Genomic DNA, 26,508 nt, shown 5'->3' with positions numbered 1-26,508 from the left:
AAATCAATTTTACCTGGAGAAATTAACCTGGAACATTCATACTGGGAGAGAGACTCTTAAGAAATGTGGGGCTCCAGACTGAAAGGTCTTTGTCATCTCATTTTGTAGAATCCCCTTTTGGATTTCTGGAGGTACATTGTAAGATAATGTTTGGGAAATGTAGTATCAGAGGAGGATCTGATGAGTTGTGATACTTAATCTCATTGAGTGCTTGCCTTTTGAAACAGGAACATGCTTCCATTAGGTAAGGAGGAATCAGTTTCCTTGGAGCGGCTCTTCTGGTTTTTCTGTGAATGTGTGCAGCAGGGAGACTGGGAACTTGCCCAGGCCTGTGTTCCTCAGTTGCATCAGTGGCGGGAAGATGGTGCTGAAAAGGTGGAAACAATCCTGCATGCTCTGGTAGCCTGTCCTCCTCATTTGAGGTGAGCATTATCAGGGATTTCTGTCACTGACTGGTGGATGCAAAGAAGAATATGTGGCAGGAGGACCTTAAGACTTGACATAACATTGACTCTTTTGAATGTGTTCCTTTATTTCCATTTCCATATATTCTTCTTAACATAGGTCAGGTTCTGAGACTGCCGCAAATTCTGGGGGCATTCTGTTGCTTCTATACTCTGCTTGAGAGTACTTGGAGCTTCTGGCTTCCTGCTATTGGAAACAGACTGTGGATGTAGCCAGTCTTCCCAAGAGTTTACAGTAGGCCCTGTAATAAGAGCCCTGTAAGGTCTTGGAGGATTGGCTGCATCTGTGGTTGGGGCCTAATATGCAAATGAGTTCCTACTACAAAAAAGCCTGTCAGTAACTATCACTCTTCCCTAAAAATCTCTTCCACTCCTCCCTGTTTTTAGTTTTTCTCTGTGTTTATGCGTTTTTTTGTTTTATTTTCATTTTCTTTTTAATAAAAATCTTTCCAGTTGAGCATCTGCCTGATTTATTTGACAATTCTCTTAACTCTCAAATAAACTTTTCTTAGCCAGTTTGGTGTAGTGGTTAAGAATGCAGACTCTAATCTGGGAGAAATGGGTTTGATTCCCCACTACATTCAGCTGCTGGGTGACCTTGGACAAGTCACAGTTCTGTCAGAGCTGTTCTGCTCAAAAGCAATTCAGTCAGAGCTTTCTCAGTCCTACTTACCTCACAGGGTGTCTGTTGTGGGGAGGGGAAGGGAAAGGAGATTGTAAGGCACTCTGAGATTCCCAAGTGAAGGATGAGGTATAAATCCGATCTCTTCTTAAGGGGAAACATCCTGGTATACATTGGTGGAGAATCTCAGTTACCCACCTCTCACTCTGTCTCCTTTGCTAATTCCCCCAACTAATTAGGAGGTTGCCTATTTGGGTAATAGCTGGGGCTGAGGAAGCATGTGCCACTCGGGCTGGTGTTCAGGCTGCTGTGATGGAGAATTAAGAGATACCTTGCTAAGGCTGCAGTTCACAGCACAGCTACTTAAGAATTAATTCTGTAAAGCTTATTAGGATTTTCAGATAGGTAAATATAGGGATGAACTTTTAAGTGTTTAACCTTTGTGTATATGTTATTTCTCTAGGTGTGGGTCAAGCTATAGTCCTCAAAAACTTGCTTGGTTTTGGCTCCTCATATTGCAGAAGTGGCTAGCATTAGAGCAGGTAAAAAAATCTCTTTCATTCCAAGTAAGGAAGACCTTTGTGTGCATGTCTCTGCTATGTAGTCCATTGGAGGCCATTCCTTGGGACCTGAACCCAATGTCCAAAGTCTTTCAGCAATCCTATGGTAACCATATTGGCCTATCATGGTTGCTGGTGGTGAACTGTTGCCTTACTAAAGGAGACTTCCCCATGGCAGCCCTTCCAGTATTGTGGGCTTCAGCACCAACAAAGGAATTCCCCATCAGGGTGCTTTCCTTGGCTGCCTGGTTTTGGCTTTGTGAGGAAACCCTCCCCTCTTTTATTTTTGTTCTTGATCCCAATTTAGTTTGTAAATTACTGTTCCAGTAATTTACTATTCCAGTAATATATTCTTTGGCTTTTGACATTTAATAGGAAAAACAGACCATATACCTGATTATGAAATCTTGTGTTCGAGGTTTCTCTGTGAAGTGCAAGTTATGTTCATTTTCTGAACATAAGGACTGCAATGAAGTAGCTGCCTCTGTGCATGGTATAGTGGATGATGGGACTTGCTCTTCAGTTTGTTTTGTCAGCATATCCTCCAGACTCAGGGTTACCAACTTCTTAATGTGCTTTTTCAAACAGCCTAATATGCAGAAGGTTAAATAAGTTATTCTCATATGAGGATAATGATGAGGATGGCATCATCTGCTTAATTTTTGTCTGCTAGGCTGCTATTATAAAGCACATGAGTTGGACAAGGAGGAAAGCTTGGCAGTTTCCCCAAGTTTTAAATACCGGGAACTGCAAAAAAAAAAAATCTCCTTTGGGATTATTGCCCCCATCTTGAAAGGAAGCCCAATCGATAGAATAAGTACTGGCTAACAGCAGTTTTCAGTTCAGTAACTGGGATATGGACCGATTTCGCACTCACCTTATGCTGCTCTCATGTTCATCTTTTCAGCATAGCTTTCTTCTGATTTCCCACTAACTGCCCCGGGGCTGCAGGGAGGATCAGCGTTTCCACGAAGCAAACAGGAACCGCTAAAAACCAGTTTCTCTTTGCTGCACGAAAGCACCGATCCTTGCTGCAGCCCTGGGACAGATAGTGGGAAATTGGAAGAAAGCCGCGCTGAAAAGATGAGTGTGAGAGCGGTGTAAGGTGAGTGCGAAATCAGTCATGCATTCCATTTATTCAAGAAGATCCTAAGTAGAGTGAGAAATGACTTGCAGTCCCCCGGTTGAAAACTAAAGCTATCTTATAAAGAAGTGCTTATTAAAGAGTTCCTAATTGTTTATTATTTCATTTTTCTTTGATTGTTTTAGAAAACAGTTCCAGTAACTCTCCAGAGAGAAACAGAATTCTTGGTGGTCTTAGAAGAACTTGGAGAGGATGTCTCCCACACCATCCTTAATGTATGGTTTCATGCTGAAAAAAAGTTGGTAGAGCTACTTTTAGGGCAGAAGTCAGAGCACACCAATTAATGTCAAAAAGCAACGTTAATTTCAAGAGGAGCTATGTTTAACACAGTTGTCATGTGTGCAAAGGATGAATTTAGCTGGTTGAGGTAATGGGGCTGCAGCTGTGGGAATTCCTTTAAACAGGGCTTTTTTTGTAGAAAGCCCAGCAGGAACTCATTTGCATATTATGTCACCATTGTTTCGCACAGGGCTTTTTTATAGAAAAAAACGGCAGGGACTCATTAGGCCACACACCCTGATGTCATCATTGTTTTGCACAGGACATTTTTTGTAGAAAAAGGCCCAGCAGGGATTCATTTGCAAATTAGGCCACACCCTCTGACACCAAACCAGCCAGAACTGTGTTCCTGTTTGTTCCTGTTCAAAAAAGCCCTGCCTTTGAGATACTGGATGAACAAAAAATGTGTGTGTGTGAGAGAGAGAAAGGACAGAGCATTCAGACAAACAGCCTGCACTTCACCTTTGAATCTCTGCACATGAAATCAGACTTGTTGGAAAGTGGCAACCAATGTGATTTTAAGCTCTGTATTTTATTCTTTATCTCCATGATTGTTAGTTATCAAGAGTTTCCTTTATGACTAGCTTGCAGTCATATGACTGCAGCTGTTGAAAATACTGCCCTTCGGCAGTACTATTTTGGGCAATGTGGAGCCCCTTATCACAGAATTAAGTCTCTGTCTTAGTTACCTTTAGAAATTGTCAGATTACATTATCAGAAATGGCTGAGTGAAGCAAGTAGGTTGCTTTAATGTTATCCTTGCCTTTTTCCTACCCTCTGTGGCAGAATTGCAGCTCTGCTGCTGCTGTCCTTTTTGGGAGATTCTCTCATTGGGTTCCAAAGAGGAGAATTTTGATATCTACCCTGAACCTTCCTGGTGGTGGTGGTTCTTTCATTGATCAACACTGATAGAAATAAGAGGCTTGTAGTGAGAGTAAACAGCTGTGGATGATACATGATAATGTAGACATTCATGTTATCAGTCAGTTATTTGTATAGATAGTGAATAGACCTCATGTGAGGTGACCCACTATTCACTACCTATACAAATAATTGGCTGATACGAACATTTATGTTATCACGCAACCATAGCTATTTACTTCTGTTACAGCCTCTTATTTCTATCAGTGTTAATCAGTGAACAGACTTCTGTCTGATTTTGTTAATTTGTCCTAATTTAATTTGTCCTCCAAGGAGATCAGAGCAGTGTCTAATTCTCCCTTCCTTTGTGTTATTATTGCAGCAGTCCTGTGAAGTAAGTTAGACTGAGAAGGATTGACTGCCTCAGGGTCACGTAATGAAGTTTGTGACTGAGTGGGAATTTGAAGTTGGATCTCCCAGGTCTTAGCCTGGCACCCTAACCACTATACCACATTGACAGCCAATGCACTTAAATGCTTCCAGTGGGCAGTAGAGGCTTGTTCTGCCAGAAGCTGCTCTTGTCTGTAGAGCCTTGTCGGTCACCTCTCTACACACACACTGGTGGCCTGTCTGCTCAGTCACTTTCTGGCAATGTCAGGATTCTTCTTGCAGCACTAGGCAGCAGCAATGAAGGAGTTGTATTTTAAACTGTGCAAAAGAGTCCACGCAATCCAGAGGGTTAGGGCCTAGAGCAAGCTGTAGTTGTGGGGGTGAAGACAGGATTGGAATAGGGCTCTCTGGTTGACTATGTCATTTCTTGAAGTCTGTTGTTAGTGCAGCCAACTGGAGGTTCTAACCATGTAGAGGTTCTTATTAAGCCTCCTTTGTGAACTGGTCCAATATGGTGACAGTCGCTATAGGTCATAGGTGTTCCTCAGTTCTGTTTATGGATAGAAATCACTTGCTGTTGTGATGTCTATTTTCTTCCTTAGGAGCTCTATGAAGTTCATGAAAATGTACATGGGTCAGCCTGGAAACAAAATGATGGATCCATGCTGAAATTTAGTGTGGAAGTCATCTCTGCTTTCCAAAAACTTCTGTTGCAAGCTCCTCGGAAGTTGCAAGCTATATTGGAGTTCCTGCAGAGAGATTCTGCAGGAGAGAATTCTCCACTAACACAAAGTTGCTCAGTACACAGCATTCTTCTTAGTTTCCTCTGGGACTCCCTAAAGCTTCTGAAGCGTTTTCAGTTAAATCCAGAGTCTTCGGAACAAGATTGGAAAGATGCTGTGGATGAAATTTACAGTGCTCTTGGTATAATGAGTGTGGAGGTGGAGAATCAGACTGGAGAGCTGCGCCTTCTGTGCAGAGAACTTCTGGATGCGTGTTGGGCTGAAAACAGCGCACTACAGGAAGAGAGGTTGCTCAGCTGTATGTTGAGGAAGGGCAGCCATACCTTGCTGAGCATGTTCGGCAGTGTTTTCATTGAGAAGACACGAGAGAAACTTCTGGGACCAAAGTCACCAGGCAAAGGTTAGTTTTAAAAATGCCAGTAATGAGTTGTGTGTGTTCCACAGGCCAAATCTACCCTCCCAGCCCCTGAGTCCGCTTGCGGAGAGGGCGGGATATAAATTGAAAGTAATAAATAAATAAATACTAGCTAGCGTAGTATTTGCAGGATATGTTGTCCAGGATGAGAGGATACCCCTGCAGATTATGGAAAAGCTTTTGGAGCATCTTTGCATCTCCATAGTTGACATCTTCAGGTATGCCCTTTGTTTGTGCCCCTTGCTTCATTTCAGTGATAGTTGCTCTTTTGGTGACTTGGGTTCCTGAGCAGCATGAATAGGGAGGGCCTGGCATCCCACGCAAAGGAAGATACCAGTCTTTGGTTTTAAAAACAAACTTGGGTTCTTTTTTTTTTTAAAGCAGAATTTAATTTTGAGAGGTAACTGTGGAGTTGCCTTGTGTGGGTTTTGTTCACATTTGAGCTGTGGGCCGCAGTTCTTCCTCTCTCTTTCTTTTCCTGGTCAGCAACAAGATGCGTCAAGAGCTGAATGTGAAGGCAGAGTGCTTCAACCCAGGCCAGCCCTCTTCTGCGTTGAACACAAGACCCCCTGAGCATGGGCTTCAGCGCACTGCAAGGAAAGGCAGGGTTGCCAGTGCTAGCATCACTACAATTCTAATGAGCAGAGGCTGCCAGCACTGTTTTAACTTTAGAGCAGCCCTGCCGAATTCTAAGCTGCTTGGCTTTCTGGCCTTTTCCTGCTGCCCCTTCAGATAAAATATGGTTTCCTTATGTTACCTTATGCTAACAAGAAGGCAGGTGTACTGAGCCTGTTAGGTTCCTCCCAGATTCATTTAAGCATCTAATTGCTGTTCATTTCCATGCATTAGACCAGGCTTTCCCAGTGTGGTGCTCACTGACACCTTTCCTAGTGCTCACCAATTATTTTTAGAAAGTGGGAGGTGCCAGGTGGAACTTTGGCCAAGCAGGGTTTCTGACTGACTATTTTAGGTTGATTGGTTGTGCAGATTTTTTTTTAAAAAACCCGTTGCTTTGGAAACAGTTGCCACCACAGCTCACACATTACGTGGCTGACTGCACTTCCTGTGACCACCCTTTGTAGCAGCTGTTTTGTGGCTATGCCCATAATCCAGTGTCAGAATCCCAAAGGTACCTGTGGCCTGAAAAAAGTTGGGGATCCCTGCACTAGACTGAAAACTTTAGTTTACAGTAAAATTGAGCATTAAAATAACATGCTGTTTTAAACCAGTGACTTGCCTGGGAGGAATAGGTAGGACTTGATATCTTAGATTACTGCAAAACTTCATAAACAGGCTTGGAAATCAAAGTTTATCTCTAATCTTATGTCAGATGTCTGTGCAGACACTGATTCAGTTGTAAAGACCCACAGAAACAGCTTGTAGCAGTCTTCTGGTGCTTTACAGAGAGATGGAAATGCACACTGGGAGAACTCTACTGAAGGCTGCCAGTATGGTATAATATCACCATGGAGAGATCATAATGTATGTTGGATCATCATGTATATTAGGGATAACGCAGTGGTAGTATATTTCCAACCTTTTGTAGAACACAAGGAGAAGCATATCTAAAATATTTCCTTGGAGAAACGACACAAGGATTAAATTGTAAGGAACTAGAGTCTTTGCTGTTTAATGATAACTGTAGACTTCACATTTAGAAAATAGTCACTGTCTAGTTATGATGTGCAGAGAACCTGTCTTTCCTGATGCGATTCTGGACCTTAAAGTATATGCAAAATTAACTCCCGTTATGGACGTTTCAGGTGCATCTGAACAGCTGGATGCTGAGCGGGCAGTGATGGCACTGTTCTCGGATCTTGAACATGCTTATTCTTGGAAGGCTGCCTATTTCTACTACCTTAGCAGCAGCAAACACTTTTTGGAACAGATTTTGGTAAGACCCTAATGAGACATTGTGCAGGAGGCATTGGGCAAATGAATCCCATTTATTCAGAATCACTGTTTCAGAAGCACATTAACCCTGTGAATGGCATTCCTGCTGTATTAGCACTGAGATTTCTGGCACACCTCCCCACCCCCAGTGTCATAATAGATGACTGATGAATTTCAAACCAGGGCCAGATACCTTCTCTGAATCCAATACAGAAATAGTTAAATCTATTTTCAGAGAAAGGATCTGAAAATAGACTAAGATTAATATTATAGAAACATCAGTGTTCTGAAATGTAAGGCATCAAAGTTATTTGGAATCTAAATTCTTGGAGAGCCAGTTTGGTGTAGTGGTTAAGTGTGCCAACTTTTATCTGGGAGAACCGGGTTTGATTCCCCACTCCTCCACTTGCACCTGCTAGCATGGCCTTGGGTCAGCCATAGCTCTGGCAGAGGTTGTCTTTGAAAGGGCAGCTGCTGTGAGAGCCCTCTCCAGCCCCACTCACCTCACAGGGTGTCTGTTGTGGGGGAGGAAGGTAAAGGAGATTGTGAGCCACTCGGAGACTCTTCAGAGTGGAGGGCGGGATATAAATCCAATTTCTTCTTCTAAATTAGTTGAACCACTAGATGTATGCTTTTCTAGAGCCGATCCACTCTGGCACAAAACTGTCTATCTTGATCAATGATGACTCCCTGAAAGTCTTAGGCAAGGGCTGGTCTTTTCTTCTGCCCAGGCCCTTCTAAATGGAGCTGTCATGGGTTCAATTAGAGATTTTACAGGCTGTCACAAGCAGGGGACCAGGAAGGGCCTTCTGCTGGCTGCCACTACTCTGGTAAGTGTCTGTTCGGGAGGGCCCAGCTTCTGTCATCCTTCTTAACAAAACATCTTCTATCCGTGACCAAAGAGACATGAGGACCCAGGCAGTATAACAATAACAAGTTTATTGTAAGTGCTCAAAACAAGTAGTTTTAATTATTAGTGCAACAGTGAAAGATAGAAACCGTAAAGGTGATATGAAGCAAAATTACAGCCTTACTATGACTAGCTATACTTTCCCTTCCTCTAATGCCAAAGACTTACCACCCCTGGGCGATATCACCCTCTTGCCGCAGCTTTTCCAAGAAGAACACTCCTGACTGCAGCGTCTCCAAAGAGAACACTTCCCTATCTGTAGCTTGGCCTTTTATTTCCTTCCTTCCAGGTCACACTCCTCTAGGCAAGTTTTCCCTGCGAGACTACTTTCACCCAATCAGAGACAGAAGGAATCCTGGGAAATGTAGGCCCTGTAGATACTCTGATACCGACTTCCCTGGAGCCTGTAGGCTGCACTAGGCCTAGGATCATGACATATGCAAAAAGCATAGGCTCTGTCTGAGAGCTGTGGCCTTCTGAACTGGATAATCAAACTCCTAGTATGTTGTGCTTTAGCATAAATGGTTCAGAACTAGAGACATGGTATGGTGGCACCATCTTTTGTGAATGCATGTGTTCTCTGGGAAACTCTTTCCTGCAAACTGGCTATGGTGATCTTGCCTTCTTTCCCTTCCTTACACACTGGATTTTCCTTTCTGTCTTCTTGCTGGGCAGCCCTTTTATCTATTTTCTCCTTATTTGTTTGTCTAAGACTGTCCCACCCAATCATTAAATGAGAGAGATATGTTGGCTCAGCCATGGGAACTGAGGGAAGAGACAAAAGCACTTTCTTATATTCCACTTTTGAAGTGGCACATGAGAGGCTTTTTGAGAGTTCAAAATAAACCAAATGTTTTATTTAACTGGGAGAATAAAAGGTCAAGTGGAATCAGGTGTGGGATGCATGAGGTGAACAGATCATAAAACTGAGTTAACTTTGTATTCACACAAACACCAGGTAATTTGTTGCCAGCAAGCAAATGCTTCTGCTGTTCATCAAAGTCTAAACTTTTGAGGAGATGGCCCTCAGTATTATAATATTTAAGTGGCCCACAGTATTATATATGTGTGTGTGGTTCTTTTTTTAGATTACAGCATTAATGTTATTGAAAAGGGAGGATTTCTCCAGCCTTAATAACTTACTGAGGAAAGAATTCAGCCACCTTCGTCGTCTCTTGATATTACTGGGATGGACTCAATGTCATAGTCTGGAATCAGCCAAAAAGCTGCTGTGGACTCTTCACAAATCCCAGGCAAGTCATGCATGCAAGAAAAATGCAGGTGGGGTTTCTCCTTGATTTCAGTGAGTTTCTTGAGTGATCAGTTGGAAGGCATTGATCTTTTTGTGGATCGTTAACTAGTGTGTAATTATTTAAATCACACCATCTTGTTCCTTTCTTACAAATAGGCACTCTGCAATGACACTGTTTTAAAAGAATTTTGTGATGGGCTATGTTCTCAACTGGAAGTTCTTGAATGGTGTATACAACAAAATAGGTAATGCAGCAGGAAAACCGCTATTCTAATTCTGCTTGACTGGAGTCTATTCTCACCCTGCTCACTGTACTGGGAACCTGTGCTAAAAATCAGTGATACAGCTGTGTCCATACAGTTGTCTTAATTTTAGTTCAAAGCAGAGCCAAGCAACCATACACAAGGACATGTTACTTCTCCTTTTAATAAGAGAAACTGAAGGTGGTGAGTCAGTGGCTTCTACTCACTGAATCTTAGGCAGGAAACCTTGCTTTATTTTTAATAATATGCACCATCTTGTACAAAGCTAGCCTGAAACTGATGCACTATTCACAACCAAACCTGCACAAAATCTCCATGAGTCACCCCATTACATGGCAAAATTTTCAGAATGACATTTAGAGTGGATCTGTACCACCATGTATTCTGAATAACATAATTCAAATCCTATGGTTTGGCAGCAGATAATATTGTCTGAATGTATTTTCAATTAAATAGGTACTTGTGTAGCATGGTTAATTTTGTTATATAACAAATGCAGATCTATGCTGTTCCTTGTGAATCATTTATTCATATTCCCTATGTGCTGTACAGCAGTGGCCCCCAACCTTTTTGGCACCAGGGACTGGTTTTATGGAAGACCATTTTTCCATGGACTGGGGGGGGGGGGCACAACACGGGGTTTTTTGCTGCCTCAGGCTGCCCCCCTGCCTGCGCCCTGTCCCTGCCCCCCATGCGGATCTCTAAATGGGGGGAGAGATTGGGGCTGTTTCTACTGCCTCCCAACTAGGTGGCCAGGCAGCAGAAGGCCAATCTGCCTCCCCCTCCCATTTAAAGACCCCCACAGATCAGCTGACAGGGTGGACGAAAGAGGTGGTGTGGCCTCATTCTGAGACTCCAGGAACTGGGGACAGCTGGGCTGGGGAGAGGAGGGGAAGCCCCGCCAAGCTTTGGCAAAGTTGGGTCTCTGCTGGCCACTGGAAAAGAGGGGGGTCCAGCCCCTTCCCCACTACTCTGGAGGGGAGGGGTACAGGATGGAACTGGAGAGAGTAAGCCAGGCTGAAAGTGGGCTCCGGGGCAGAAGCTTGCCTGGCTCCCCCCTCCTCACTTGGATTCTTTCCAAGAAGCAGGCTCTCCCTCCCCTCCTTCTCTTCCCCTCCCCAAAGACCATTGCAAAGTGTCACTCTTTTTAGAGACTGCATTTCTTGCTTTGCAGCCCCCTCCCCTCCTGGCTGTATGCAGCAGGCTCCTGGCTCATGTCTTTGCCCCCTCCTGCTTCTTGCAAGCTTCCCCCTTTCACTGCAAGACACACACACACACACACACACACACACACACTGGAAGAACAAGCCGGGGGAGGGAAGCTTCAGGAGAGTTCATGCATCATCCTGAGAGCTGACTCAAGAGTAAGCTTGCCACTGCACTGTGTCCCGATCCCTCCCTGAGCTATGGCCCATCTCAAACTTGTGCAAGCTTACTCATAAACAGACCTCTCCCTGACTAGGCTGCGGCCCCAATCCCACCTCAAATCCTCCTCCTCCACCCCCAAACCAGAACCTTGTTTCTTTGCAGAATGTGTATCCTGCTTTTCTTTCCTTACTCACAGGTCGCCACAACGCAACCTTGTTCTCACCCTGATCCCCTTGCATGTGCAAAAACACCCAACAACCCTAAAAAGTCAGCAAGTTTCTTCCCAACTTTTAAACTCCCCCCACCATAGCATTCTCCAGTAGGGACGGAGCAGAATTGCAGCCTCCACAAAAGATTCTTTGGAAGTTCCTCCCCCCCCCCCCCCCGCTGCTTTTTAAAGTTTGCAAAAAATTTGAGGTGTTGGGCTGGAGAGGGGGGCAATTCCCAAGGACACTTACCTCCCGGCTGAGAAAATGGCTGCTTTGCACCAAACAGGCGAATGGATGGACTGCAGCATGCTTGCAAGATTGTGACTGGCTTTCTGTTTCGGAGCAAGGCTGCACTTCTTCTTTCATCTGCCCAGGTCCCAGGCAGAAGAAAGGGGGTCAGAGCTGCTCTACCTCACTTCATGGCCTAGTTGCTAGCAGGCCACGGACTGGTACCAGTCCGCAGCCTGGTGGTTGGGGACCCCTGCTGTACAGAAACAAATAAGAGAAAAAGATATTTCCATATAATCACAAAACATGTGCCTTGCATATAAAATGCTGTGTATATTTGTCGCTGGTGGCTCTTGACCACCTTCTACAAACTGTTGTTCAGTTCTTGAAGATACATTATGGTTATTATGGTTATTTACATGTAAAGGAAAAAACACTCCTAGACCATATGAAGCTGCTTTATACTGAATCAGACCTTTGGTCCATCAAAGTCAGTATTGTCTTCTCAGACTGGCAGCGGCTCCCCAGGGTGAGGTTTTTCACACCTATTTACCTGGACCCTTTTTTGGAGATGCCGGGGATTGAACCTGGGACCTTCTGCTTCCCAAGCAGATGTTCTACCACTGAGCCACCGTCCCTCCCCATTGTGAATTGGAATCAGAACTGCTGTGACTCTTCCTCCTTTAGAGAAAAGTCTTATGAAGTGAGCTAAATGTTCTACAACTGAATCTCTGCTGCTGCCTCCTTGCAGAAATCCTCTCCCAGAGAAGATACTTTTGCAGCATTTGCACAATTTAGATTGCCACTCTTCACTTTACCACCTTCACCACCTGACCAACCTTGTGGCCCTGGATGAAGAAGCTGTTGTTGAGCTTCTTCAGATAACTGCAACTGGGAATACAGAAGCTCAAGGTAAATATTTCAAGGAGGTGAATATGGGGCCGCAGTCTATCTATGGGTGGGTGTTTAAGTATTCATGGCTTACATTGGATATACATTTATTTGCAGTCAAGGAAGACACTAATCTCCATGAGTGTCTTAATAGGAGATTGACTTTAGCGGGAGAGGAGGGACAATTTTTTTGTCAGTTTTCCCCCTCTCAGTGCAGACTGTACCCTTATAAGGCTCCTCTGTCCTCCAAGAGCAGCATTTTACAGAGTTCAGTAAGTGCAGCAGGAGAGAACTAGCAAAAATCATCACCTCTCTTGCCATCAGAAACAAGTTAAATTGGCAGAAACAGCATTTGGATTCTATCCAGTGGCTTGGAACCTGGGGGAAATCTCCACTAATAGAAGGGATTTCAGTGAACTGAGACAACTTCAACTCACCTATTCTGCTATGGTGGAGGACAGGGGATCCCAAAGAACAGCATTGGGGAGAGTCAGGGGTGTATACTGGGAGGCGGGAACTGGTGAATCTCTCCCCCGCCCCATTAGTGGAAATTTTCTTCTGGATCCAACCAAATGTGTTTAAATATATGACACACTTATTTTTGCTTTCTTTTCCTCAGGCATTTTATAATGTTGCCAAAATATCTCTTTATTTTTCTGCATTAATTCTTCATTTTTCCTTTGTATACTGTTGATAGCAGGTACTATAACATCATTAAAGGGTTTACTATTTGGCTAACAGTTTTCTACACAACCACTGTGGCAGTTGGGAAAGTATTTAAACAGGAGACTTTTATCCTGGGCCTTGCCTGTGTGCTGTTTCCCCACTTCATAACCAAACAAAATGTGGTTGGAATGGATTGTAATATAAAAATATATGTCTAATATATAGTAAAGGGGTGAAATTATATAAGGTTCACATGGAGTGCATGGATTACATTCTAGGTTATAGCTGAAATACCATGTGGAAGAGAAGCCAGAATAATTGTGTGTGGTATATAGTTGTGTATATGGGGTGACTGCACTCTTTTTAAATGCGTTCCCTTCATTGGAAATAATGGAGGATGGAGGCACCTACTTTTGGGGCTCATAGAATTTGCTCACTGATCCAATCTTTTTGAAATTTGGGCGTTTTTTTAAAAGGAGAGGCACCAGATGCTATGCTGAAAATTTGGTGCCTCTGCCTCAAAAAACAGTCCCTCCAGAGGCTCAGAGCCTTATATAACCATGGATCAACTTTCCAATATGCCCTCTGGAGATCAGTCTTCAGAGGGTATAACAAAGTGTGCCGCAGACATTTCCCCCCCCCTCCCGCTTTCTGTTAACCCTGAAGTGAGGGGAGGCCCTCCAAACCAGGGGATCCTTTGCCTCCAACTGGGGATTGGCAACCCTGCTCCCAAAACGTTGCAGCAAAGTGGGTTTCGGAAAGATCACAGAAAAATTGAGGAAGTCCTAGGTGGTGTGCAGAAGCATCGTGATGCTGAGGGGAAGTAAGAAAACCCCCACTTCCCAACAATGTAAAATCTTGGGTTCAAGTCACCTACGTAGAAAGGGCCTATCTCTAAACAAGGTGGTGATGGTATTCATAAAGCTGGGAACCTCTTCACTTTGGAGATATAATCCAATCCCTTGTTTGACTTGTTTTGAAGAAAGATATTTTAATAAGTAACATATTGTTGACCATCAGTATCTTCTTTTTTTTTTGGTCTGGGCTGATCTTCAGTGAAGTTGGTGTTTGATCATGTTCATTGCAAGTTTTCCTCAGTTTATGCTGGAGGGATTTGATGACTCACTTTATTACCTAGCTCTTTCCCTTTCCCCCTAAGTATCTTGTTTTTACCCTTGCACTGTGGTCCTGATGGCAGGGTGTATATGCTAATTCCTTTGCAAGTTTGGTCACTTTACAGTTGTAACCACCTCTAAGTTACCATACTCAGAAGAATGCTGTTTGTTTGTGTTGGGTGAGTGATCAGTATTTCTGGTATGCAAAGCAGCATTTCCGGAAATAGTTAGCTGGTTTGCTGTTAAGACAGTAAGAAGAAGATGATGATGATATTGGATTTATATCCCACCCTCCACTCCGAAGAGTCTCAGAGCGGCTCACAATCTCCTTTATCTTCCTCCCCCACAACAGACACTCTGTGAGGTGGGTGGGGCTGGAGAGGGCTCTCACAGCAGCTGCCCTTTCAAGGACAACCTCTGCCAGAGCTATGGCTGACCCAAGGCCATGCTAGCAGGTGCAAGTGGAGGAGTGGGGAATCAAACCCAGTTCTCCCAGATAACAGTCCACTACACTTAACCACTTCACCAAACAGATGAGGGAAGACATGATTAATACACAGAGGGTCTACCACACATTCCAACTGTAGTATAGACATGCATTTGGAAATAAAAATGAACCAAGAATTGTCTGTCTGTCTAATGTATACATACCCTACACTCCTAACCCAGACAGGGACTTGAATCTTGCCTAGAATTTCTGAGGGCACAAGAGTAATATTTGCCAGTCCTCCCTACCTAGCAGTCTAAAATGCTGCTGTGGGGGACCAAGCAATGGCTTAAGAGAATTGATAAAAACCACCCACCCCTGAAATATTGATGGGGAACTGAGGCTGAGATAATACTGCCTTGGAAGTAGTGATGGCCATGAACATACACAGCTTTAAAAGGGGGCTAGATTAGTAGATGACAGATCTGTCAACGGCTACTAGCTGTGCTGAGTAAAAGGAACATCCCTGTTGATAGACAGCAAACCTATGAATACTAGTGCTAGAAGGCAACATCAGAGGAAGCCTTCTGCAAGCCAGCTGACAGGGCAGTGGGGGCTTCAAGAGGCACACAATATGTGTGAAAGAGCCAGTTTGGCCACCCCTGCTCTATGCCCTGTTTGTTGACCCTCCAAGTTGGTCTCTGTGTGAAACAGGACTCTGGACTAAATGGACCACTTCTTATGTACTTACACTTAAGAATACTTGTTGAGTTTATGGCTGAAGTGAGATATAAACTAGGTAGTACCAGCTATTGCAGTTCAATTAGGGGCCCAACATCCAGTAATGCTTACTCTTCGTTAGCAAAAATATACAGTGAAATGTCCCAAAATGTCAGTCCTGTTATCCTTTTGTCAGTGCAGTGAGGTCTGTTGTTTTGAAACCTGAAGGAATATACATAACTGCAACCTGTACCACTTAGACATGGTTATTGAATGGGGTGGGGGGATGATTCCAGGATAACTTAACTGCTTCCTTCTTCCTGAGTGAATTAGTCTTTCTCTGTTCTCATTTTCTTCTTTTCAGATTCAAGTGTGAGGCCGGCTTCCAGCCTCTTGAGTCAAGAGCGCAACCTCATTCTTTTCCGGGCATTTTGTGCCATGAAGTATGCCATCTATGCACTCTGTGTCAATGTGCACAGACATGCAAACTGCAAGGACTGTGTGACCCACTTTGCTAGTGATTTCCCTGGTGAGCTGCCTGATCTGAATGAACCTGCAGACCAGCCTGTCTTCCCAGGTCTAGTAGCTTGTGCATACTTAACAGCTTAAGTCAAAAATTTAATTCATTGTGTATCAGTGGGCTCTACATAGAGAAGCAAGGTCTTAATAGCTTTATTTAGAACTGTAAACAGTGCTACTGTAACGGGAGGCATTGCAAGCCTCACTCCTTGTTATGCCATCATTGCTTTTTGTTCCCTTTGTCAGATTGGGCTTTGTGCTTATCTTCCCTTGCTCCTGCCATTTATTTAGTAGGTCATCTCCTTTAGTGCAGAGGGGCATAGTAGGCTCTATGGAAAGAAAGGGAGAACAGGTCACAAGGGGCAGGGAAAGATCCTGCATTTTTTTCAGAGGCTTTCTGCTGTTGCAATGTGCTGCAGAGTGGTAAGTTGCCTCAGAGGCTTAGTCAAGGGGTGAGTCATATGCACCCCTTCTTTTTTCCTTTTCACTTTCCGTAAATCCTGGAAGGATAATCTGTTTGAAGTCAGTTTTACTGTCTGATTCACGCTGGTGGCAGCAATCACTTGGGCATGTTGAATTATTCCCATCTGCTGTTATCTGGAGGCATTATGGAATGAAACTGGATCTTATATTTGATCACTATGCATCTAAATAGGTTGGATTTGACAATCATAACTTTTAACGTTTGTTAAAGAAAGGGATATTGCCATCCTAGGGCATGATATTACTGTCAAGGATATGTTGTGATTAAAATGACGTTTAATTATAGACTGCTTTTCTGATCATATATATGGACTAGATATATATCTGCAAATTAATTCCCATTCACTCCCTTTTCACATGGCATTCCTGGCCACGTGGTTTATAGTGACCCACAAGCTGGATGGTATAATTTCATTCATTTGGTAATAGACAGTGCTGCTTAAGTGTTGTTGGACCAAATTGTTTCTGGGTATTTACAGCTGTAGCTATATGAGTTCTCTGAAACAAGATGGCTGCAGTCATACATGCTAAATAATGCACTTTCAATCCACTTTCACTGCACTTTCCAACTGGATTTTGTTGTGTGAACAGGCAAAATCCATTTGGAAAGTGCATTGAAAGTGTGTTATTGAGTGTGTGTGATCGCAGCCGATGTGTTTCAGCAATGTAGTGACTTAATGGGAATTGATTACTTTCTACAGGTGACAGGCCAGTGGTTATTCATAAGCCAGCAACATATAATTCCTTGACTATCTAATCCTTGGATGCATTTAAATTCCTAGCCTTGCAGATCTGTTAACAGAGGCAGCCTGTAGCAAAAGGGAAACACTAAATCTTTTAAATGTTTTTTTTTCCACAAATACAGATCATGCAAGCCTCTTTTCTCAGTATCTTGACAAGTGCCAGCAATTTTTAAGGACTGTACCTGTTCCTCTACGTCTGGAGCTTCTGGAGAACATCTTCTCCTTACTCTTTGTCTCCTACAGTGACCTCTGCAATAATTCCTCCCAAGAGGATGAGAACACAGAAGAAACTGACTGTGAAAAGAAGAGACAAGAATGTTGTGCTAGCCAAGGTTCTTCTGCCTCCACAAGCCCACAGCACACTGCAGGATTTGAAGGACGACCCAAGTTGCACCCCACCTCTGTGTCTCAAGAGCATACCGCAGTCCAAAGCCTGCTGGACTTGGAATCAAATTTCAAGAACTGCAATTCTGTCAGATTAAATTACTTGGATTTGAAACACTTCACCAGTGGGATTAAGGGATTTTTAGTTGATGATGTTGCAATGGAGAGCTTTCTCAAAATGCTCCTGGATCATCTCAAAGAAATTGAGGATTCTTTGCCATGGGATTCGAGGCATGTGCCTCAGGAAGAGCAGGCGCTGCTGGATTGCTTGAATTTATCTGTAAACCGAGATAGCTTTGGCTCCCGTGTGCAGCTATTCTCAAAGTACCTCTCTGAAGCTCAATGGCGACACAAAATTGTGATGAGTAACAGAAATTCAGGTAAATTATTTCCATGGCTTTTACTAAGTTCAGTATTATCTGTGGATGGGGCTTCTGATACAGGTCAGTGCACTTCTCCAAGCATTGTGTATGTATGGTGTGAGTAGCCCCAGTAATGAAAGTGAGAAGTTTCCGCCATTGTTAAGCAGTAATGAGTGAGGCTGAGGCTCTGAGGAGAAAGTCTTTTGTCCAGGCCTGTGTCACAGTGAGCTTTCCCAGACCTGTTCTGGTTGTACTGTGTGGATGGAATTCCATTGATAGTGCTTTCTGCTGCAGAAAAGGAGAGGCTGCAGGCAGTGTTGGCAAACAGAAATCTTCAGATGTGTAGTTCTGAAAAATATTAAAGTTCTGTTGCCTATGCAGAGCCTGTTGTGAAGGAAGTTTCCATAGAAGAGAGTGACTGAGGAATCACACTCTATCTAGCCCATTTTTGATGGCCATAGTTCCACTCCAGTGTTTCCCTTCATCATCTGCCACTCAGCCCCAACACTCAACTAAGGCAGTACCTTGTGTTCTACATGTAGTTCAGATTTTTGGGTAGAAACAAGTGATAATTTGCATAGGTGTTTTCTGGTTGCAGAAACTCTATAATTTGCATTTCTTCAGGGGTAAATCTTATTCAGTACATTGAAGTAAGAAACTTGGCCCATTTGCATGCCTTTTCAACTGTTTTCTTTTTTACTTTCATAAAATGTGTTTGAGTATAAAAATAATTCCAAATGACAGAGCTGAATGGTGCTTTTACAGGTGATCAGCATGTTCACACTAAAATGCTGCGTCGTTTAACTAGAGGATCCATTGCCAAGAGACACACTCGACCTCAAAGGCAAAAGCGAGGTAAACTGATGGAAGTGTAGCAGGTGTATTTTGCCAGAGAATGCCTATTTATGTGTTGCCATTTATTATGATAACTCAAGTTAACAATTCCAAATGTATTTCTTATCAATATATCTCTAAGTATAAGGCATAAAAGTATTTTAAATTAGTGCAATGGTTTCTTTTTTGAGGCAGTAGCTGATTCTGGGTACACATATTACATCTCTACTATTTACTGCAGGAGCAACAAGTGTTACCCAAGGGTAGTTCCTTTCTTTTTCTTCTGCAACATGTAGGGAGGGGGGGGTGGCTGGGTGGTAAAAGCCCTATAGTCTTGTATTTATTTTGGCTGAATGAACTCATATTACTAGAAGGAGCTCTAAATGATAGCAGAACAGTTGCCTCTCACTAAGGCAGTGGATAAAGTATGATATGGGTAAAAGCCGTAGATGTGCATGTAAAATTAGATTGGTACTGGTGCACATAATTTAGTCTCTTAAGAAATGCCTTATGGCCTGTATAGGGGAGAACATCTTACAGTGGGTATTAAACCCCCCCCTCCCAAAATGCATTGTTTTAAGGGGTGACCATAATTGTCCTGTTTAGAGGTTGCCAAGAAATGTTTACTTTCACAGCTGGTGTGATGTTTAGAAGCCTCTTGCCCATCTGGCAGGCTGTACATATGTGAGGCATGTTGTGGCATACAAACGCTGTATGGAAGTGCTCTTGTGAACTGAGTAAAATTTTTTACCGAATTTACACACACTGCAGTGGAGCTCCTGTATATGAGCTTCTGTTCCTCCACCATTCCCAGTGGCTTTCAGCCCAATTCTGAGTAACATCTAGACTGAGCTGTTCCTGCCATCCTTCTTGTGGCTTAGTTCTATCAGCTTGTTTCTAAGGATACTTGGCTGTCGTTCTCCATTTGTTCTTTGTGAAACCTAGTATAAGAAAGTGTTGATTGCTTTGTCTGGCTGAAAGTTGTTTCTATGTGCTTTGTTTTTGCCTCAGATAGCAAGGAAGGAGCCTCGAGTGCTTCACTGGAAAGCACAAGCAGTGAATTAAGCAGCACTAATGTATCAGGTACAGAATGACAATGCAACCGTTTCTGGGTGAAAGGGTTTGGCCTAAATTGTACAGAATGAATATTGAGCTAATAACTAACATCCACAGGAATTGTGCTTTTTTTTTTTAGAAGGAAGTGCTAGCGTGCTGTCTGACTGGAGTGATGTAGAATACAGGATAAAGCTGCTGCAGAATTCCCTCATCCCGATGATGCTATCTCCACCAGAATCTCTTCTTGTTGCCTGTATTCTAAGGGGAAATGTTGTAGAAGCCCATCAGGTAGCTCAATGGGGGTTGCTAGATATTGTTTAGAAGCTCTCTTTTAATATGCCTGCTGAATTACACAAATTGATTTCCAGGGGTTCCTAGCCAGTCTGCATATAGTGCTCATGTTGAGCAGCATACAGAGATCCTCTAAACCAGGGGTGCCCAACCCCCAGTCCATGGACCAGTATCGGTCTGTGGCCTGTTAGCAACCAGGCCGTGAGTTGTATAATTATTTCATTATATATTGCAATGTAGTAATAATAATAATAATAATAATAAGACATTGGATTTATATCCTGCCCTCCACTCCACTCAAATCTCAGAGTGGCTCACCATCTGCTTTATCTTCCTCCCCCACAACAGACACCCTGTGAGGGGGGTAGGACTGAGAGAGCTCTCCCCAGAAGCTGCCCTTTCAAGGACAACTCTGCGAGAGCTATGGCTGACCCAAGGCCATTCCAGCAGTTGTAAGTGGAGGAGTGGGGAATCAAACCCAGTTCCCCCAGATAAGAGACTGCACACTTAAGCCTCACACCAAAATAAAGAGCACAATTGTATCATCCCGAAACCATCCTCCTCTCTCCCCTCCTCAGTCCGTGGAAAAATTATCTTTCACAAAGCTGGTCCCTGTTGCCAAAAAGGTTGGGGACCGCTGCTCGAAACGTCTGTCTTCACTTGGCAATTGATCCTGCTACCATATCGTTCCTTCTTGCTTTGGTGTTATGTGGAGGGCTTAGAACAATGAGTTGCAGAAGTGTCTGAGCATTCCCTACTCTGATGTACAGTTTCTCAGATAGGGTTGCCAATCCCCAGCTGGGGGCAGGGGATCCCGCGGTTTGGAGGCCCTCCCCCCGCTTCAGGGTCATCAGAAAGAGGGGAGAGGGGAGGGAAATGTCTTCTGGGAACTCTATTATTCCCTATGGAGACTTATTCCCATAGAAAATCATGGAGAATTGATCCACAGCTATCAGGGGCTTTGGGGGGGGCTGTTTTTTGGGGTAGAGGCACTGAATTTTCAGTATAGCATCTAGTGCCTCTCCCCAAAATACCTCCCAAGTTTCAAAAAGATTGGACCAGGGGGTCCAATTCTATGAGCCCCAAAAGAAGGTGCCCCTATCCTTCATTATTTCCTATGGAAGGAAGGAATTGAAAAGGTGTGTTGTCCCTTTAAATGTGATGGCCAGAACTCCCTTTGGACTTCAATTATGCTTGTCACAGCTTTGATCTTGGCTCCACCCCACGTCTCCTGGCTCCACCCCCAAAGTCCCCAGATATTTCTTGAATTGGACTTGGCAACCCTATTCCCAGATAATCCTAAAACAGACATGGATTAAGTTTTTGGGTGCACCAAAAACTTAATCGTTTTTTCTGGATTCCTTCCAAAGAGGATTCTACGGAGTCCATTGATCCCTGGGAAATCTATATATACCCGAGATAGTAATAGCAACAGCAATATCACTTCATTTTTTAACACTCTGATCCTGTTTACAATTGGAAGTCTTAATGACATGGGTAGCATAAATTATGGTTGGAATTGGTCACCTGTATAGACCCCTTTTTGAGAGAGAGAAATTCTGTGGTGGTGGTAGCAGGATGTCTTGTCCTACTTTTTTTTGAAATATTTCTTTGCATCTATGCTTCCATAGCAATGATTCCAAGAAAACACTGAATTAAAGGAGGCATGTTCATTTTCCTATAAAATTCTTCTGAACTATTAAAATACTGTGTCTTAATTCCACAATTATAGGTAGCTGCTGTGTTTAATTTGGAGTCATCTGTGTCCTATGGGGAGCTAATTTTCCTGGAACGTTACCAAGAAGTGATCAAGGAACTGGCAAAAGTGGAACACAAGATTGATGCTCAATCTTTGGAAGGTTCTGTGAGCCTAAAACAGTCTGTCTGTGGCCGTTCAACGTTACAAGCTATTGGGAATGCAGCAGCAGCAGGTGGGAACTTAATCACAAAATTTGTTGTTGCACTCAGGTTTTTTTGAGCAGGAATACACAGGAACGCAGTTCTGGCTGGCTTGGCATCAGTGGCATATGCATATGAGTTCCTGCTGGTTACATTAAAATGTTGTAGGCTATTTAGGTACAAAGACTTAAAAGAACAGTAATCGTAACTAATACATAATACACATGCACCATGCACGAAGGCTTCAATCAAACCTAACTATAAAGCATGGTGTGTAACTTGTGACACAGGCCATGTTACACTGGTCCAGTGTTGTAAACAAACCTCCAGAATTGAGATGGGGGTGGGGGGTAGAGCAGGTGGGCTGTCAGGCTATAATTAACAGGTTTTGTGCTATGATTTGATTACACATACATTGTAAGGGGTCACATGGGTACTAGGAAATGACATGAGCTATCTCTGCACCAGGAATCCAGTGCAGTTGTATTGTTCATCATTGTCTCACAGGTTCCTCATTTTTGTGTGTGTGCATTTGCTCTTTGCCTGCCTGTGAACACTGTAGCAAAGGACAGATCAAAACACTGTACTTGTAAGCAGGGGTCATTTTGTAGAAAAATAGGTGGTGGAGCTCATCCAGGGATTGTTATACAACTGCAATACTATTCAATGGACAAGGAGGTGGAACTCTCAGAAGGAGGAGGTGGAACTTTCAGAAAGGTTCAGGAGCTGTGCTCCTGTGAGCTCCCACTGAATCTGAGGCCAGCTTGTAAGTAAGGTTCTATCGAACCCCTGGAACAGTGAAAGTGTAAGCACCCCCTGTTTTCTGCTGTGTTGTCTTAAAACAATCCTAGGCATTAGAGGGAAATTGCAGGTAAGGTTCCATTGTACCGCTGGAATAGTGAGATTGTAAGCAACCCCCGTTCTCAGACTTGGATGAAATAAAAGGAAGGCTGAGGGAGTGTTCCAGTTGGGCCCATATGAACTGCTCAGCTTTTCTGTTGGCTTTCTCTAGGTATGGTGTTTTACTCCATTTCGGATGTTACTGATAAGCTGCTTAGACCTTCAGAAGGTCTTGTTCCTATGTTCCAAGAAGGCTTCTGGACCAACAGTATCCAGCTGGAGCATACAGATCCCTTGAGTGATGTCCTGGGAGGCCTCTGCTCCTCTGCCATGGCCACGTTTGATTTGGCAGCTACCCAGTGCCACTTATGGAAGACCTGCAGGCAGCTCTTAGAAATGGCAGAGAGGAAGTTACATAACAGCCTTGAAATGAAGGGCAAGTTTCTCTCACATTACGTTATTTCCTGGATTTGTAGCCTTAAAAGTAACCTAAGGCAATAACAGAGAGCTTCAACGTAATTTTGTTGACCTTTGCCTTCTATATCTGATAACAGGACGAAGACTTGAATCTGTTCTTCTGTGCTCTGATGGTTTGAGAGGATTCCCAGCATTTCTTCAACAAATAAGCAAAATTATAAATACATCTCCAAAACACCCTAAATCAGGTAATTGTGTTGCTTCATGTCATTTGTTTCTTCAAGTCGGTTTAAACTGATTAGTCCTCGCTATTAGTTTGTTCATGGTCAGGGTTTGTATAAATGTTTACATCAATATTTCACTTCATACTTATCCCATGGTATTGGACATGCTAAATATGCATCTTACATCACTGCTATATATCCAGCAGAAATCCATATGGCTTGGATTATCCAACAGAGCATAGGATGCAGAATCCAGTAGGTTTAGCACAATTCCAAGAAAGCTCTGCTTACATTTCTAAACAGCAGCCTTATTGTGTGTTCATGCTTGTTTGTAGCCCTTCTAAGACAACAGCTATTTCTCGTAAAGGCTTAGAACAAATTCAAACATCTCCTCATGGGAAGAGGAGCATCTAGATCCAAATAAAGGTCCTGGAGAAGTGCTAGTTGGTGGCGCAGAGGTAAGAGAGCAGTTCCTGTGAAAGAGGACTTGCTCACCAGCAACCCACTCTGGGGAACTGGTCAGGTGGAGCTGCCTCTTTACCTGCTGCCTTACAGTTGTTTTTGTATTAAATCATTTGGGGACCTATCTAAGTATGTTTTCTGCTGCAAATGGGCAGTTGTTGTTGGCTGCCTGATTGGTCTACCCCCAGCAAGAAAACCTCTGTGCCCCATTTCAGATAGTTGTGTGCATCTTTTTTTCCAGTACAGGCTGAATTCTGTACAGGAAATTGTATGAAGCATCTGCTCAAATGAGAGGATCTGAGCTGAAGTCCTTGAAAAGCTATCATGGTATAGAGTATTGGGGTGGATGATTGTGTATATAAGGCAGCTTTGTACATTCATATACTAGCTTGAGAGCTGAACTTCCAACCATTCATAGTGCATAACCCTCTTTGGAGAGCCAGTTTGGTGTAGTGGTTAACTGGGCGGATTCTTATCTGGGAGAACCGGGTTTGATTCCCCACTCCTCCACTTGCACCTGCTAGCATGGCCTTTGGTCAGCCATAGCTCTGGCAGAGGTTGTCCTTGAAAGGGCAGCTGCTGTGAGAGCCCTCTCCAGCCCCACCCACCTCACAGGATGTCTGTTGTGGGGGAGGAAGGTAAAGGAGATTGTGAGCCACTTGGAGACTCTTCAGAGTGGAGGGCGGGATATAAATCCAATATCTTCTTCTTCTTTTGTGTAGCAACATAATGTTTAAAAATGACACCCAGGTTTTGTAACTAATCATATCCTTCTTTGTTTCCCAACAGAAATTTCCAACATGGAAATAAGTAATCACTTCCACTGCAGTATTGTAGATCTGTTGCAGACTTGTCATCTGAGCCTGACAGAGGGCTGCATTACTAATCAGATTGTGTTATTGCAGCGCTTTGATCAAATCCTGGAGAGACTGGCAAATGTAGAAAATCCTTCAGGTACACATATTTATTTAAAACAGCTTCTGATCACTCAGTTGCAAGTAGTCTTTTTCTCTTGCTGACTACTGCTTAAGCCCTTTATTGGGCAGGTGGCGAATGCATGTGACAGACAGCAATTGCCTGATGGGGCCGGTGTAGGCAAACAGTGGACATCTTCTGCTTCTTTCTCCCTCTGTGGTGGGCTGTGGTATTCAGGAGGCCACCAACCCAGGGCAGTGGTCCAGATGCCCTGTGAAGACCTCCTCTAAGTTTAGCCCCAAGTTTTTAGTATCTTCACTTTAGTGTTCACTATTTCTTTTATATATATCTATATGAATGTTTCTTTCAGGATTGAGGACATCCTTGTTTAGTGGTTCCAGTTATTATTTTTCTTACTGGTGTTACTTTGTAATGAAAACTGAGAACTTCATTAAACTGAGTGAACCATGTTTGATCATCTTACCCATCTGGTGCAAAGTATTAGCTAAGAATAGTTTAATTCTTATCGATGCCTCTGCAGCATACCTAGGTAGAATACTTATGTAATGTTTCTCTTGCTGGTAGAATCCATCATGTTGGAACAGACCTGTTGTCTTAAATGAAAGGTATAATGCAGTGCCTGAGGGGGTCTAATTTTGGAGTGAGGGAGGGAACTGCAATCCTTGCATGCTGATGTGATAAAATATTTCATCTCTAATCTTTCTGTCTTTTTATTTTAACTAGATTCCAAAAGTAACTTGCTTGCCTCATTGGTAGAACAAGCTTCTTTGAAGCCTGCTGAATTAGAGGCACATCCAGTTTATAATCAAATCAAAGTGTTGCTGCGAACGCTGGACCAACATGCTCAGACCACGCAGGACAGCAAGGTGCAGCATGTCTACGTGCAGAACTTCTTTGCTTATGTTAACAAGCTGGCTATGGTTATTCTCCAGAGTCTAAATCCAGAACTAGGTGAGAGATCTCAGCCCCTGAAAGAACAACTTGACCTGATCAGTTGAGAAGTTCTATACACCATAGCTTTACTAGCATTTTTGTGTTAATCCAAACATTTATTTTGACCATACATTTGATTTAGAAATTAATCCAGGTGTGAATCAATAAAGAGTTTAAGATTTTGTTTGAGGGAAAGCAAAGCAATAAATATTAGGAAACAGAATACCCTAATGAGGAGTTTTGGAGAGTTCACCTTTGCCATAAGGCAGGGGTGTCAAATGTTCAGCCTGCAGGCCAGAACTGGCCCTCCCAGGGCTTTAATCAGGCTCATGGGGCTCTTTTCTCCCCCACTCCCCTCCTGTCCTCACCCTTTGAAGCTCTGAGGCTGCCAAAGTTCCCAGCTCCTCCTTCCTTGTCTTTGCAGACTGAAGCAGGAAACAACTCTGGGCATGCAAAACTGCAAAGAAAATGCAGAATGGACTTTCCATTAAGGTCTCTGTGCCCAGACAGACTACTCCCGGAGTAGTCTATCTGGGCACAGAGACCTGACCTTAATGGAAAATCCATTCCGTGTTTTCCTTGCAGCTTTGTCTGTGCTGCAATGTATTTTAATGGAGTGGAGCTCAGTTTCACTTTTCAGCTTTTATATGGCCAGTTAGAAGCTGTTCCTTGCTGGAGTTGTGTGACCCTGCAAATAAAGGGTTG

At 43.3% G+C, this 26,508-nt stretch overlaps 1 protein-coding gene across 1 annotated transcript in view; it reads left to right on the top strand.

Moving 5' to 3' along the window:
* The first annotated feature begins 230 nt into the window (after positions 1-230).
* Positions 231-26,508, top strand: part of LOC132590603 (zinc finger FYVE domain-containing protein 26-like) — an 87,953-nt gene continuing 61,675 nt past the window's right edge. Inside the window, exons 1-18 of the mRNA XM_060263558.1 lie at positions 231-422; positions 1,550-1,628; positions 2,916-3,005; positions 4,923-5,463; positions 7,242-7,372; positions 9,370-9,534; positions 9,690-9,778; positions 12,353-12,513; positions 15,785-15,997; positions 17,288-17,929; positions 18,677-18,766; positions 19,757-19,828; positions 19,941-20,089; positions 21,825-22,023; positions 23,004-23,271; positions 23,393-23,496; positions 24,724-24,888; positions 25,594-25,821. Of these exons, the coding sequence (XP_060119541.1) occupies positions 232-422; positions 1,550-1,628; positions 2,916-3,005; positions 4,923-5,463; positions 7,242-7,372; positions 9,370-9,534; positions 9,690-9,778; positions 12,353-12,513; positions 15,785-15,997; positions 17,288-17,929; positions 18,677-18,766; positions 19,757-19,828; positions 19,941-20,089; positions 21,825-22,023; positions 23,004-23,271; positions 23,393-23,496; positions 24,724-24,888; positions 25,594-25,821 (3,577 nt within the window). The 5' untranslated portion in view covers position 231. The remainder of the gene's footprint in view (positions 423-1,549; positions 1,629-2,915; positions 3,006-4,922; positions 5,464-7,241; positions 7,373-9,369; positions 9,535-9,689; positions 9,779-12,352; positions 12,514-15,784; positions 15,998-17,287; positions 17,930-18,676; positions 18,767-19,756; positions 19,829-19,940; positions 20,090-21,824; positions 22,024-23,003; positions 23,272-23,392; positions 23,497-24,723; positions 24,889-25,593; positions 25,822-26,508) is intronic.

This window comes from Heteronotia binoei, unplaced genomic scaffold, assembly GCF_032191835.1.
Source record: "Heteronotia binoei isolate CCM8104 ecotype False Entrance Well unplaced genomic scaffold, APGP_CSIRO_Hbin_v1 ptg000334l, whole genome shotgun sequence".
In the NCBI taxonomy this organism is placed as follows: domain Eukaryota; kingdom Metazoa; phylum Chordata; class Lepidosauria; order Squamata; family Gekkonidae; genus Heteronotia; species Heteronotia binoei.
This window is presented reverse-complemented; position numbering and strand designations above follow the sequence as displayed.